The 14,903-nt window shown below is 41.6% G+C and overlaps 1 protein-coding gene across 4 annotated transcripts in view; it reads left to right on the top strand.

Annotated features, from left to right (window-relative positions):
* septin9a (septin 9a) overlaps positions 1-3,267 on the top strand; it is a 70,535-nt gene extending 67,268 nt beyond the window's left edge. For all 4 annotated transcript variants that reach the window (XM_029437319.1, XM_029437317.1, XM_029437318.1 and 1 more), the window contains 3 exons: positions 43-139; positions 1,400-1,451; positions 1,866-3,267. In XM_029437319.1, coding sequence (XP_029293179.1) covers positions 43-139; positions 1,400-1,451; positions 1,866-2,007 — 291 coding nt within the window. In that variant the 3' untranslated portion in view covers positions 2,008-3,267. The remainder of the gene's footprint in view (positions 1-42; positions 140-1,399; positions 1,452-1,865) is intronic.
* The last annotated feature ends 11,636 nt before the right edge of the window (positions 3,268-14,903 follow it).

The following is a 14,903-nucleotide window of genomic DNA, read 5'->3' on the forward strand; positions in this document are numbered from 1 at the left end:
ATTTCTGACTCCATTGTCTGTTGACCTTTAATCTGTGAGCAGGAGATGATCCCATTTGCTGTGGTGGGCAGCGACCAGGAGTACCAGGTCAATGGCAGGAGGCTGCTGGGGAGGAAGACCAAGTGGGGAACCATTGAAGGTACAAACCTCTCCCCCTTCTTTCCTCCCATTTGAATCTGTTTTTCCTCTTGTGTTTTTCTATTCAAGTTTAGTTTGAGAGACAATTTCAGGACATAATCTGTCAGTCTGCACATAACCAACCCAGAAGTGGTTTTGTTGAGAAGAAAAGGGAGAAAGGGAGATGGGTAAAGACCTCACTGAGTCAGTCAGTCAATAAAACAGTGCTCCATTCAGGCTTCAGACTGGTGTCGTGTGCCATGCAGCTGGCTCGGGCCTCCAGCAGACGCAGTCTGTCTGAAGAGGCCTGATTTGTTTGCTCTGTTCCCCCACCACACACGTCCCCTCACAAAGGAAACACTGTGGATGATTAATGGCTGTCTTGTATTATCTCTACTATTAACATCTCTTTATTTTTATTTTATTATCAGTAGCTTTTCTTTTGTTATCTATATAATATTAGATATATTGTATTATTCTCACTAACTCCTCTTTATGACCTTATCAGTAGATTGTATTATATTGCTTATATAAATATTTTATATTATTATATATTTTACTTATTCCATTATTTTTTATTCTAATAACTAATATTATTGTTCATTTTTATTTAATTTTTTGATAATTGTAATTGTGCTTTGGCAATAAATGTCAAATGTCATGCCAATAAAGCCAAGTGAATAGAATTGAAATTGGATGCTCACATAGGAAATTTATATTTGTTATCTGATCAAATTTATCAAATCTAGTAAAATAAACCTGAAACTTTTAGTTGTTTTGTGTGTTTAGCTTTTGTTGTAAGAGTTAGAAACATGGTCAGCTTTATCACTTGTCCAATAGTGTACAAGTACAATGTTGTGTTCCGTTAACATCAATTCTTACTGCAGGATTCATCTTTCAATATTTAATTATGTCATCCACTCCAGACAGGAGGCACCATCCCTCCATCAAGTGTCTCATTAAGTTTCATTTCCTGCTGAGTGTGCAGACGCAGTCTTATCTGTTCAGGAGTAGCAGCAGAGAATCTGTATTACAGACGTGTCTCTACAGGGACATCACACGGAGATCACTGACTCCACCCAGTGGTCTGTTTAGGAAACTTAATAGCAAAGAAGCACAGCTCACAGCTGTCACACTGTCGGTCCTTTGGTAACTTCATTTCAATTCAAAGAGGCTTTATTGGCATGAAGGTTTCAGGAATCAGTGTTACCAAAGTGCACAATATTAATAATTATTATGAATGCAAATTCCTAACTTCTGTCTCTCTCTCTCTCTCCTCCAGTTGAGAACATAGCCCATTGTGAGTTTGCCTATTTACGGGATCTCCTCATCAGGTAAGAGAACTGTGTCTCCAGCTTAACTTCTGTGTTTTCCTGCAGCCTTGTTTCTCAGTGTTTGCTTTATGAAATGATCTTCTGTAAATAATCATTTGCATCTGATATGGTTATTTCACAGAAATTGCAATTACCTATTAAAGAATCCAGAATCTGATTGAATGTGCAAATATTTTTGAGTTCCAAAATTAAAAAAAAACCCGTCTCCTACTTCATGTGGTCATCTTCAAACTAAATCAAAGATGTGGGGAAAGCAGGATTCTGTGACATTACAAGGAACATTTCCGTTTTCAGCAGAAGATGTGGAAAAAACAGTTTTCAGTGAAGGTCAAACATCCAAGTGAAGTAACAAGTGTGAAGGTTTGTCCGTCTCTTCTGGTTTCTAAAGGGTGTATATATGTGCGTTTCTTTCAGGAGCCATATGCAGAACATTAAGGACATCACCAGCAGCATCCACTATGAAATGTATCGCGTGAGGCGCCTCAATGAGAATAACACGGTGGTGGCTCGCGCCAACGGTATCCCAGAACATCATCTTGCCGCCCACGAGATGTAGACTCCACCCGCCTCACTGCAGTTAACCTCAACTGGGTGTAATTCATTTGGACTTTGACCTCCATTGACAGTCTTCCCACCACTCCATCCATCTCCATCTCCATCTCACAGGTGGGATAGAAACTTAAAAGCCTGCCAGAGGGACTTTATTTTCAATGACTTTCTGCGGCTGAATGGACTGTTCATGTCAGTTTATTGCCTCATTAACAAACACTATCCTCTCACTATCGCTGACAAAGAGAGTGAAGAGAAGTTTGATTCTTCGTAATGTGCTGCAGCTTGATTTTTTTTTACCTGCTTCCAGGTCTTACAGTTAACCTTTTGTGGTCAAACGAAACGGTGTCACGATTGCCTTAACCAGTAACATGTTCAATATCGTCCACTTATACTTTTAAGTTTGATGTTTTTTAACAGTGCTTATAAGAATCCATGCCGTAACAGAAGCACATTCTTCTGTCTTCTTTATGCACACAGCTGTATCAACATGTGTGGTAGGTGATGATATTCATTATTGCACCTCTTCACTACATAGCCTGTCATTGACAATCATCGTGGAAGGGGGCCGGCAGCGTCACTTAGCTCTCTCCCGGTAGAAGAATGGTTATCAAATAGCACATCATATGTTTGTATCTTTTTTTTGTCACAAGCTGTGTTTTGCTATAATTCTTTGTTAAATGTTCATGTCACGTTAAATATGGATGTCAGGTCCTCCAACGTCTTTTTTTTAAATTCCCAGTTATAGATGTCATTGTTTATTAATAGAAATATCTTAAGAGTGTTTTAAGATGAATAAGTATTTATGCACGATATAAAAATGTGAACGTTTGTCATCAGTTGTGGACCACTTATTCAGATTATTCACACACATGCGCTGACACGTACACACTCTCGCACACATACTTTTCCTGCTTTTGGGCCCATCGTAGTGCCTTATTTATTGGAGAATGTTCGCTAGCATTTGGCTGAAACTGGAAAGGGAGCAGGTGTGGTGGTGCCAAGTTGACGAGATTTAGACATTTTTCAATATTTTTCCCCTGTTTATCTGTCTACCATTGACCAGTCCACTTTTTCTTCTATTTCTCATAATATACCAAGGATCTTTATCTGTTTGAACCATATATCATTTCCTAAGCTGTCACTGTCATGCTCTGTCATGTATATTCTTCTTGTTCTGATACATTTTTTGTACTTGTATTATTGATAATAACAAATTTTCCTTTTATCTTATTTTAAAGAAATAAAGATTAAAGTTGTAAATATACTTTTGCTTCGATTTTTTTCTTTTTTCGTATATTTTTTATGATTGTTCCAACAGTTTTTAAACCACTGTACGAACTGTTTCCTAATTGATACATTTTACAGACCCAGAGGAGGAGCTTCAGATAAACAACCAGTCTGCGTGAATTCATCAGCTCGCATCCTCTGACTGCAGAAGAGCACACTTTAGATAACTTTCTGCTACACTGGATCCCCATGGCATTTATTCGCAGGTGTAATCACATTCTGGAGCGTCTTACTTGGCATGTCATTAAGCTTTTCCTTGATTAGCCTCCAAATTCAATATGGCCGCCTGCTAGGTCAGTGCATGGCTGATTAACACTTAATTTCTTGAATGCATAAGTGCGTGTTCTCTTTGTTGAAAACGAGATGGGGGGTCGGCAAACGAGTCCTGAGCTCCAGACGAGGCCTCAGATCAGCGTGAGGATGTGCAGACGTCCCGAGGCACCGGAGCAGCAGAATGTAGACTGAGCTGACAAAATGATGACGAGTAAAAACAGCTACAATTGTACCAACTAGTCATATTTCATTTAAAGGGCCAGTGTGTAAGATTTAAGGAAATATAATCATTACGTTTTTAATGACCCACCTGAAACTAAGAAGCAATATGTTTTTGTTCACATCTACATATGGAGTTTGTCCTCTTCCACAGAGTCCTCTATGTTGCACCTCCATGTTTCTACAGTAGGCGAGAAGGGACAAAACAAACCCTGGCTCTAGAGAGGGCGTTATACTTTATCTAAAGGGCCGCTGTAGTTCTTTGGCACGCTTGGAAAGGGAGATTGAATTATTAACTGGAGGTGTTTTTCTGTTTCGTAGTGTTCCTAGGAAGTTGTCATTTCGAGTACTGAAATGCAAAACTGTGACACTGAGGTTTCATCTCATACTTTGAACTGGAAGATGAACCCAAATGCTCATTGTGAACGTGAGAGAGAGCTGTTGGTGAACTGAAGAATATCCGTCACTGATCTGAGGTCAAATTGTTCATGCAGTCATGTGACCTGCCGAGGTATCAATCGACCACTCCCAGTGTCAAAACTGAACCTTAGCTGTTTGTATTATTATCTGAGGTTCGGTTTTTATCAATTCCCATTTTCCCCCTGCAGAGCACTTCAAAATGGTGACTTGCTGCAACGCCCCTCAAAATGGCGTCTGCCGTGCCCCACGTTCCGCAGTATTAAGATGGCACACGCCTGCAACGCCCACGACCCCCAACCCTCTAGCAAGCTTTACCCTCAACTCATGAATTGAGACCCCCCACATTCTCACACTCCTTTCCTCAAACTCTCTCCATCTCCCCTGGGAACAACTGGGAGCGAAGCAGCTGCATCGCTACTGGCGCTGGCCGTGGCTCGTCCCCTCCCTACATGCCACCCAGCAGTCGTCCTGTTGGCAGCCACCCAGCGCGTCAGCGCCTGCCTTAATGACATTCATTAATGAGCTGCTTTCGCTCTGGATACTAATGAAGGCGGGCGACTCAGACAGACAGAACCTGTGTCGGTTTGTTTGTGAACAAGCACATGTAGAGTTGTATATCAGGTTTTAATGTTAAGCAGATCGTGCTAATATTTCTGTTTGAACGCACATTTGAGTTTTACAAACCGACTGTATAAACTTGTGTACACGCTTCAGATTGCACCATGTCAGCAGTTCTAATGCTTGGTGACACCTTAACGGCTTTGCTGCCAGATTGCACTGCAGTTTCAAGTATGTCATCCACTGTCAGACTGCCAGACAGACAGACAGACTGTCAGACTGCCAGACTGTCAGACTGCCAGACTGTCAGACTGCCAGACAGACAGACAGACTGTCAGACTGTCAGACAGACAGACAGACTGTCAGACTGTCAGACTGCCAGACTGCCAGACTGTCAGACTGCCAGACTGCCAGACAGACTGTCAGACTGCCAGACTGTCAGACTGTCAGACTGCCAGACAGACAGACAGACTGTCAGACAGACAGACTGCCAGACTGCCAGACAGACAGACAGACAGACAGACAGACTGTCAGACTGCCAGACTGCCAGACAGACTGTCAGACTGTCAGACTGTCAGACTGCCAGACAGACAGACAGACTGTCAGACTGTCAGACTGCCAGACTGTCAGACTGCCAGACAGACAGACAGACTGTCAGACTGTCAGACAGACAGACAGACTGTCAGACTGCCAGACTGACAGACAGACTGTCAGACTGCCAGACTGACAGACAGACTGTCAGACTGCCAGACAGACTGTCAGACTGTCAGACTGACAGACAGACAGTCATACTGCCAGACTGACTGACAGACAGTCAGACTGACTGCCAGACAGACAGACAGACAGTCAGACTGCCAGACTGCCAGAAGACTGTCAGACTGCCAGACAGACTGTCAGACTGCCAGACAGACTGCCAGACTGCCAGACAGACTGTCAGACTGTCAGACTGCCAGACTGCCAGACTGCCAGACAGACAGTCAGACTGCCAGACTGACTGCCAGACAGACAGACAGACTGTCAGACAGACAGACAGACTGTCAGACAGACAGACTGTCAGACAGACAGACTGTCAGACAAACAGACTGTCAGACTGCCAGACTGACAGACTGACAGACTGACTGACAGACTGACAGACTGACTGACAGACAGACTGACGGACTGACGGACTGACGGACTGTTATTGGATGGGTATTAATAGATAAATGCATGCTTGTTGGGAACACTTGGCACAGTATGATGGATTGGACCTATCGGAGCAGAGCGAGCCCTCTGGACGGCAAGCATTTTGACAAATACTCAACCTAATGTGTGACTGCATGAATATGCAAGAGGTGGTTACAGTAGTGACAGTATCTTTGGGGGAGGGGGATGCAGGGAAGTGAATTGCCATATAAAATTCTAAACTAGAAGCTGATGTTTGTAATTCTATAGAATATAATCCATCTTTAGTGTCCACTATAGCGGAAATTTGTCTTCGCCACACAAGAAACGACAAAATAAAAAGCAGACGAGCAGTTAGTAAAAACAACAAAGACATATTACACATTAAAACGGTTCTTGTCGATGCCATGTTTAGTTGCCAGTAGCACTACACTAACATAATTGCATGTGGTCCACGTGAGTGGCGTGCTCTCTTGACGTGTCCCTCGATATGAAGCTGCCTAGGTGTTTGCATCAGTATCTTGTTTTCGCTTTCACCCAGCTCATCTGCATAGAGCCGACGTGCCACCAATTAACACCTGTTTGTAAGATGAGTATAACTATTTAGCATGCATAGCGTTATTTATTTCCCCCTCCCCCCTTTGATATTGTTTTTAATTAGCTAACTTGATTGCAAAATCTGTGGAGATATTTGTGCCAGTGTGATGCCTCGTGTGCGTGCGATCATGTGCATACTTGTCTACCTCGCTTTCTCCCCCATCTCATGGCACGAGTTGTTTGCCCCCATTTGTCTCCTCCTTCCCCCATCTGCTGTTTCTCTTCTCCTTTGTTGGCAGACACCTCACCTTCTCCTCAATCCGTCCCTACCTCCCTCCTTATTTTCTCTCTCCAATGACAGTTTCCACCCCTCCTCTTGGCTCCGTGCCAGGCACTCAGACATGTAGGGGGGAGGGTCCGCCGACCATATGCAAATGATCCGACTTTATGCAAATTGGCCCTGCTGTTAATTAAAAGTCGGATGCAAATTCAATTAGCTGACTGAACAGCGAGGGAGGTAGTGGGTTTGCTTGGATCGATGTGACGCAGGCTTTGGAAGAAAGAAATCCAGAAATGTGTGGGTGAGGATTGGAAAAACTAATAAATCCCGTCTGGGGGGGTTAATAAAAGGGTAGAAACGTAGTTCAAAGGGTCACTTTATTGTGGGAATAAACTCTTCAAGCTGATGCTAGTCACTGGTCATATAAGAATACAGGAGTGTTGTGTCTCTGTACACAACTCTGGCATGCTGGATGACACACGAGAGAGAGCGAGAGAGAGATCGTTGGTAGCTCCTGCCTCTGGCTAATTACTGTAAGTAATTAAACTAGTCGCAGATGTGTGTCAACGATTATGCTGCTGTAATGTAAATGAATGCGAGCGAGCGCGTGAATGTGTGTGTATGCGTACTTGTAACCGCGCATGCTTACGCGTAGAATAATGTTTGTCTGGAATCTGTAGGCTTTGGGATTGTTGGTCTTCGTCTCTTCTGCTGCCCTCGGCTTAGCATAAGGTGGACACTTTCATCGAAAGCAGTTTTTTTTTTTACAAAGACTTTTAGTCATAGCTGACCCTCAGGACGCACAGAAGTAATGGGCTTAGTGTCGAAGGTAAGCTCGGTGGTCTCCAGGTAGAGATGTTCAGGCAGAAAGACATGGCATCTAATATATATATGGGCGGATGGGTGAAGCTGGAGGATGGGTAGGTGAGATATGCCGGTGGCACACTGCCAAAACCCAACCAACAGAGTTGATGGATGAGAGTGAGTTTGAGGTGAACGGAGCAAAAGAGATTAAAAATGCATGTGAGGAGAGAAAGGGATGGGGAGAGAGGAGGGGGGACGGGAAAATGGGCATAGTACGAGGAGAGAAATGGAAAAAAAAGAGATTGAAAAGGATTGGATAGACAGATTCAGAGAAGAGATGGAGACGGTATGTGTGTGTGTGTGTGTTTTACTGGGGAATTTCCTTTCTGTTAACAAAAGAAGTCTTTGTGCTGAAGTGAGAAACTCAATACTTCCCTTAATTGTGTCGATGGATTAGAAACCATCACTGGCTTGTCCTCAGGAGAACTCCCAATCAATATGCTGCACAAGTCCTGCTGTGTTCATCACAAAGTCTATTTTCACACTGAATCATGTTTTATTTTGGCTTCACATTTTGGGTTTTTTTCACTGTGCAGTAGCTGGACTTTTTAGTTAAAGTGAAAGCCAGTTTAAAACTAATATTCCATTAACAACCCTGTGTCCTCATAGGACATTACATACATTCTTCTGAACTTAGACATGTTGTCGTCATACGTAGACACTTTGTTGTGTCCTCTCGTGGTAGCAAAATCCCAACATACTTATTTATATAAAAGAAAAACAAGATGCCGCTCATCTCCACCAAGTCATTCTACAGCCGATCCCTAGACCAAAGTGAACAAGGTACAAATCCTCATCGCATCGTATGGCTGAAACCTATATGTGCTTAACAACGTCTTTAGTTTAGGTTTAAGCTATTTTAACTAGAAAGCTGCTAATTAGGAACCACTGTTTCGAGGACATTGGGACTTTTCATCATAATTTATTAGCATTTCAAACAGGCCAAGAGGTGGAACAGACTTTTTACCAAAGACAAAAAGTATGGAGCAAGGAACATTCACAGTTACAAAACTTTGAACAATTATTTGCAATTTTGTTTTTGCACAGCAATGATCAGGAATTGAAATAAACCATTTGATACTTTGTTAAACACGCGTTATACAGTAACATAAACCCATTGACACTGTTTAGATTGTTTATATCTCTCCGATCTTCTTATCCCAAATAGCTAGGAGAAATTAAAAATGCATATCAAACAAAACTCTGATCTCAAGAGGTTAGAACAGGCCCCCGGTGTAAAAGGTTTATAGTTTTCTAAATAAGGGGGAGAGGATCTTAGAGTCACAATGGTTTCAACTGAACTCATTTTTACAGCACAAAAAATGTTTCAGTGTTGAAAAGAAAGTAATAAGTTTAGGATTTTGGAAGACTGAAAGCAGCAAGTCCCTGGTTTGTCTGTGGTGAGCTCATCTGTGTATCATCTGCATGCAGGACTTGCCGCTTACCAGAAGATCCAATCAGTGTGTATGTGCCTGGGGAAAAATCCTAAATGTGCTCCTTTTAGCAAGGACACGCCTGCCAGATTGGTGTTTGACTTTCCTGCTCAAGTCTCCCGACAGCCTGCAAATTTCATCAGAGATACGGCGAATAAAGCGAGCCGGCTCTCTGGGAAAGATGGTTTTAAAGACAGTTTGATGTATGCAACCAGGTGAGACTGCAAGTGAATAGTAATGGCGGTTAAGGATAGAAATGATTCAAGGCACAGCAGAGAACAGAAACGTTGTTGATAAATGGAGTGAGGAGAAGGAGTGTTTTCTATATACATGTAGCAAATAGGACGTTGGGAAGTAGAAAGCAGGATGGAGAGGTGATTCATCTCATAAGGAATTCATTTTCCCTTTGGTTGCACATCACTTTCAGTGGTGATACACAGGAGGGAGGTGCGGATGCTTGGTTGAACACACATACGTATACACTTTACACACACTTACAGAGGCACAAATACTTAAACTACACCGAAACTGCACCTCCTCCACTCGGGTGGTGATAATTGGAAAAGTAGATCAGCATGAAAAAAGAAGAATGAAGGGAAGGAAAGTGTGACAGGAAACTTGATGGCAAACTAGACTTAAAACTCAGCAGCAGGAAAAAAGAGAAGCATCGGCAAATAGTCCTACAGGATTAAACTTTAGGTAGAGAACTGGGTTCCTGCAGCTCCTTAAAAGGTCTTAAAATCAAGGAAATTAAGGTTATAAATTGTCTTAAATTTCCCCGAACATTTGGTGTAGGTATTACATTTGCATATTGTGTGTTTGTGACGCGCAGTAGCCTAGCGTAAAACGTCCAATAACGTGTATTTGTTTGACTCATTTATTTGTCATTAAAGGTATTAGACAATGCGAGGCTTCTCAAGTTAAGTTGGCGTCTGGCTACGTGCTATCTTTTCCTTAACGTCAGTCCTGATTGCTAGCTAGCTAACAAGCTAGACATGAGCTAAGACGGCGAGATGCAAGTTTAATGCCAAATGGTTGGAGGAAGTTGGCACCGGCAAGAAATGAAAACCTTCATATATCATATATACCGTCAAATTATATTAGCCTATTATTTTGCAGTTGAGCATTTTGTAAAATTGTATTTGTTGAGGCCTTCAAAAGCATTGAATTTGGCTTTTAAAATGGAGCAAGAACCCTGGAGAAATGCCGTTTAATTTCCACCTCTTGACCTCAAAACTGACAACAATCTAGGTGCTGCCCCAGAGCTTTAACATCAAGTCTTGGTTGTTTGTCTGTCGTATATTTTTGTTCCCCAGGTTATGAAACTGTCATGAGGCGTCTACAGAGACACTGAGGTCAAATACATGACAAACAGCACAGCACCGCACATGTAGGTGTTTCCCTTCATTTCCCTATCGGATGTCAGTCATAACAGTCAAGTTCAGCGGCTTGACAAACCCCTCACAAAGCCCTTGCTACCTGCCTAATTAAACGAATCTCACAGCAGGAAGTCGCTTGAGATACTAAAGGAGATATTCCATAAACCCAAACCTTAAATAAAGCCAGTTTCACCTCCTTGGCCCTTATTTAGTCAAATATGCCATAAGATTAACTAAAAAAGTAAACTCCTTTATTGCCATGTGCACATCTGTCCTCAGGGCATTCGCTCTCTCTCAATCAACTTGTCTCTCCTCTTTGTATGAAAGGTTTGATATGGTGAGGGTTTAATATTGTGAGTATATATATATATATATATATATATATATATATATATATATATATATTCCGTACACACACACACTCCCCCTGGGGCAGTCAGTCAGTCAATCAGATATGAACCAATAAAGCGGGCCTCTCTAAGCCTGCAGTGAGAGGCAGAGGGAGAACGTGCTCTTTATTAGAGGAGAAATGTTGGCACAAAGTCCCTCTGTAAACTCACTCTGCGCTGCTCTACTGATCCTACGCCTTCACATCACCTCTGCGGCACCTCAGTCTGCACTTCGTTTCTGTCTCCGCTCTGATATATTGAAAATGGTTAGGCTTGCTGTATGACATGGATTTTTCTTTTTAGTTTCCATATGCAGCCGTAAGATTCGAGCAGTTTCCACCCACTGCACGGTTAACAAAAGCGTTTGTCTGTTGGTTTACGTTCCTCTGCGAGAGGTGGGCGGAGAGCTCGCTATTGATTGATGACTGTCGTATCAGGAGTGATATATTTAAAAACTCAATGTTGTGCAGGTAATAAGAGGAAAATAAGTACGTGTCTGCAGATGTGACTGAAACACCACGAGTATTATACCACATAGTTAGAGGGCACCATCTACCAGTGACTCCCCTGGATAATACTTGACCATCCTCGACTCCCCAATTATTGTTGCTATGCTTGTCAAGCTGACCGTTTGCAATGTCAACCGTTGCAGATTTACCTCTGAAAACTTTGTTTTTGAAACACTTGTTCTTTGATTTCAGACAGAGGTAGAAAAAAGTGGGCTTCTCATTCCTTTCCAACGGCAATCCATTTTGCCAGCTGAGATGAAAAGGACCTGATTTTATTAGCTGCAGCTAGCTAGCTAATTACATTAACATTAGCGACATGACTTTTAAATAAATATATATATTTAAATATGTATTTTTTATGTACATTCAGCATCAAACTAAATTCCATAAATAAGTTGCATACATCATCCATTTATGTTTGTTTGAAATGCCGCATTTAAAGATTTGTGACAAACAGAGAAAAATAAAAACTATGAATAATTAGGGGGTGATCGTTTCTTTACCATATAATCATAGATTTACCTCGTAGTCTGCCTACGAGGTTTTGGATAGTCATCCCAGTTTTCTGAGATTTACGCAAATAATTCCAAATGATGGTTGACATATGCTGTTATCTTCTCTCTTCTTTGTTGTAAGGTCCATCCAAGGTGTCCCTCTCTATAAAACATCTTCCTTTGATTGACCTTAATTGTCTCAGTGGTAGTCTGTTATATTTAATGTGCGTGCGTGCATGAATGCGTGGGTGTGTGCGTGTTTCCGCGCCACATTGGCAGCCTATCCATTAACCTGGTGCTAATCTACACACTGCAGAAACAAGTGGATTAGAGCCTGCCAGCCTCAGCAGCTGATAGCATTTGACGGATAGTATCCTTCACTCAAACACAAACCCATGCAAAGGCACACACATACACACATTCACACCAACACACAAGCAGTTTTTTGCTGTAATATTATTATAGAGTATACCCCCACATGAAATTAGATTGATCTATTATGACTCAAAGCTGTGTCTGTGTGTGTCTGCGTGTGCGTGTGTGTGTGTCAGTTTCTCAATCGTTTTCTGTCATCGAGACGACCCATCTTAACAGTGTCAGCTGAAAACATGCAACTGCCTCAACAAGGCTTTTACAGCCGTGCTAATGACATGAAAGAGACATAAGGGGACGACTGTCTCTGTAAACCCTGTTAAACTCCAAATGAGACTTCTTTATTAAGGAAGTATGTGGTTTTTCATTACAGAGAACCCCTGGAAGGTTTCATTCTTTATGCAGGACACCTGGGTTCAAAGAGACACTAGAGGAGGTTGCATTATGCTTTAAAGATTGTTGGAATTGATGCAGAAATGCTGGGATACAAAGACTGAAAGCAAAAGGGCTTAGTGTCCTTTATTTAGTGGATGGAAATGTACATCCTACTCCCCGCGGCTAAAAGCTTGCTGCTTAGTTAGTGAGATATTTTTATGAGAACACAATCCACCCACATACAGTATTCTTTCCTACCTTCAATGAAATTGCTATATTGAATTGAATATGTATTATATATGTTATATGTATTGATGTGTTCAGAGGGCAGGACAAAGGTGTACAATCATGAATGTTGGACACTTTCAGCTGTGTCTTCACACTGTGTAAAAACAAACACATAAAAACAGTGCTGTCTAAAGGTTCAGTGGGAAAGTATCTCAAGTAAGTTTCACATTAGTTTCCATACTATAGCTACGACCTGGTCAGTCTTAAATGTTATAATATGCTTTGAAAATGGGAACCTGTAATGTTAAGTATGAATGATTTGTAATGAATTAAAGGTAAAATATGCAAAACAAAACCACCTCATGGTTTTTCAGTGCCTGTGTTATTTCATCAGTTCGGATGTACAGATAACAAATGAAGCAGCGTAGTTCAGCATCTGCGTACTACAGGACCACAGGAGAATATTCGGGCTCTGAGAGCTTTGAAGAATGCAAATCTCTATAAAGTCAGACAGGGGTTTGCAGTGCACTAATGTCCTGCTGTGGATTTATACAGGATTTGGGAATCTTGTAAAGAACGAGAGAGGATTTTGTCTCTGAGATTAAGAGAATCAGAAGATAGAAGAGAAAAGTTATATACGTGCCTGTCCTTTCTCTTTCTCTTGTCCTTTCTTCTCTTTTATTCACCTTTTACTTCTTATTTTTCCTTTCTGAGGCGTACACCACCGAGTAAACATCTCATGCACAAGCAAATATTGGTGCAAAACAAAGTAAGGTAATAAAAACGTACATGTCATTTCATCCAGGCTGCGGAGATTTAAGCGTCACTTCTCTCTCATCTGAACAGTACTGTGTGTGTGTGTGTGTGTGTGTGTGTGCGTGCTGTGTGTGTGCGTGGGTGGGTGGGTGGTTGAACAGTGTGTCTAGTCTGTGCTGCATGGGGAGCAGACTGAGGCCTGAGGGAGGTGTGTTTATCCTATTGTGAAGCTGACAAAATTGAGGCTTTCTTTTTCAGATGTAATGGCAGGGATACACGCATATAAACACTAATGCACCAAACAAATGCAGGCACAGAAGACCGAATGACTCAAGCACAATAAAGTGACCACTAAGACACACAACAACCAACTCAAAGCCTGTCTAATACATACGATAGCTCATAATTGACCAAATAAATCACTTAGCAACTCATCCAGTATAAAGTTGGGTGGATAGCGCTCTACATCTCTATCACAGTTTCAAGAACAGAAGAAAAGACATGTTGTATTACTTTCTTAAATAAAATAAAAACTCCATGCCACCATTGCTTCATAATGAACTATTCTCTGTATTAAACTAATTATACACGGAGGCAACAGGAGACAACACTCTGATGACTGCCTGGTAGAATACTGATGAAAGATGATCATTTTAATAATGCAAGAGTGAACTTTCATCTGTAACTTTCTGCCTGTAAGTACATTCAACCCCAAAATATTGAGCTTTTGCTTTAACCTTACTTATCGGGCATAACTAACTCATGTCTAATTTCTGCAACAGCAGATAATTATCTATGAAGTGCAAAAGAAGAGGAAACTCCCACTGTGACCTTCAGGGGGCTTTCTAAATATCAAGACATCAGCAGTGAACCAGGAAGTACCGAGTTTTTAATCCCCTTTTATGACTAATGTCATTATTGTATTTTTCTCCAAAGAAAGATGTTTCACTAGTGCTCTTGTATGACAACAATGGTAATAGATGAAACATTTTTCCACAGTTTCTACCATTGCATCACTTAAGCCGTTAAATAAGTCACTGTATAATAACAACTTGACAATTGGTCAGGCATAAAACAGGACTGCAGACCCTTAGGAACCACACGGGCTGTGTGTAACGTAAAGTACATACAGGCAGCATTAAATGACCTTTACACTCTGCCTCCACAGAGACAAGGGGCAGCTTCTCGGAAAATGCCAGGGCACGAGAAAAGATGATTATTGAAATGTGAATGCTAGCACAGACACACACACACACACACACACACACACACACACACACACACACACAGCTGTACATACAGACACACACCTCTGCATCAAAGGTGTAACTCAAATTCTCCGGCTTAATTAAGAGCAGCCCACTCT

This window comes from Cottoperca gobio, chromosome 8 (assembly GCF_900634415.1).
Source record: "Cottoperca gobio chromosome 8, fCotGob3.1, whole genome shotgun sequence".
NCBI classification, from domain to species: Eukaryota; Metazoa; Chordata; class Actinopteri; order Perciformes; family Bovichtidae; genus Cottoperca; species Cottoperca gobio.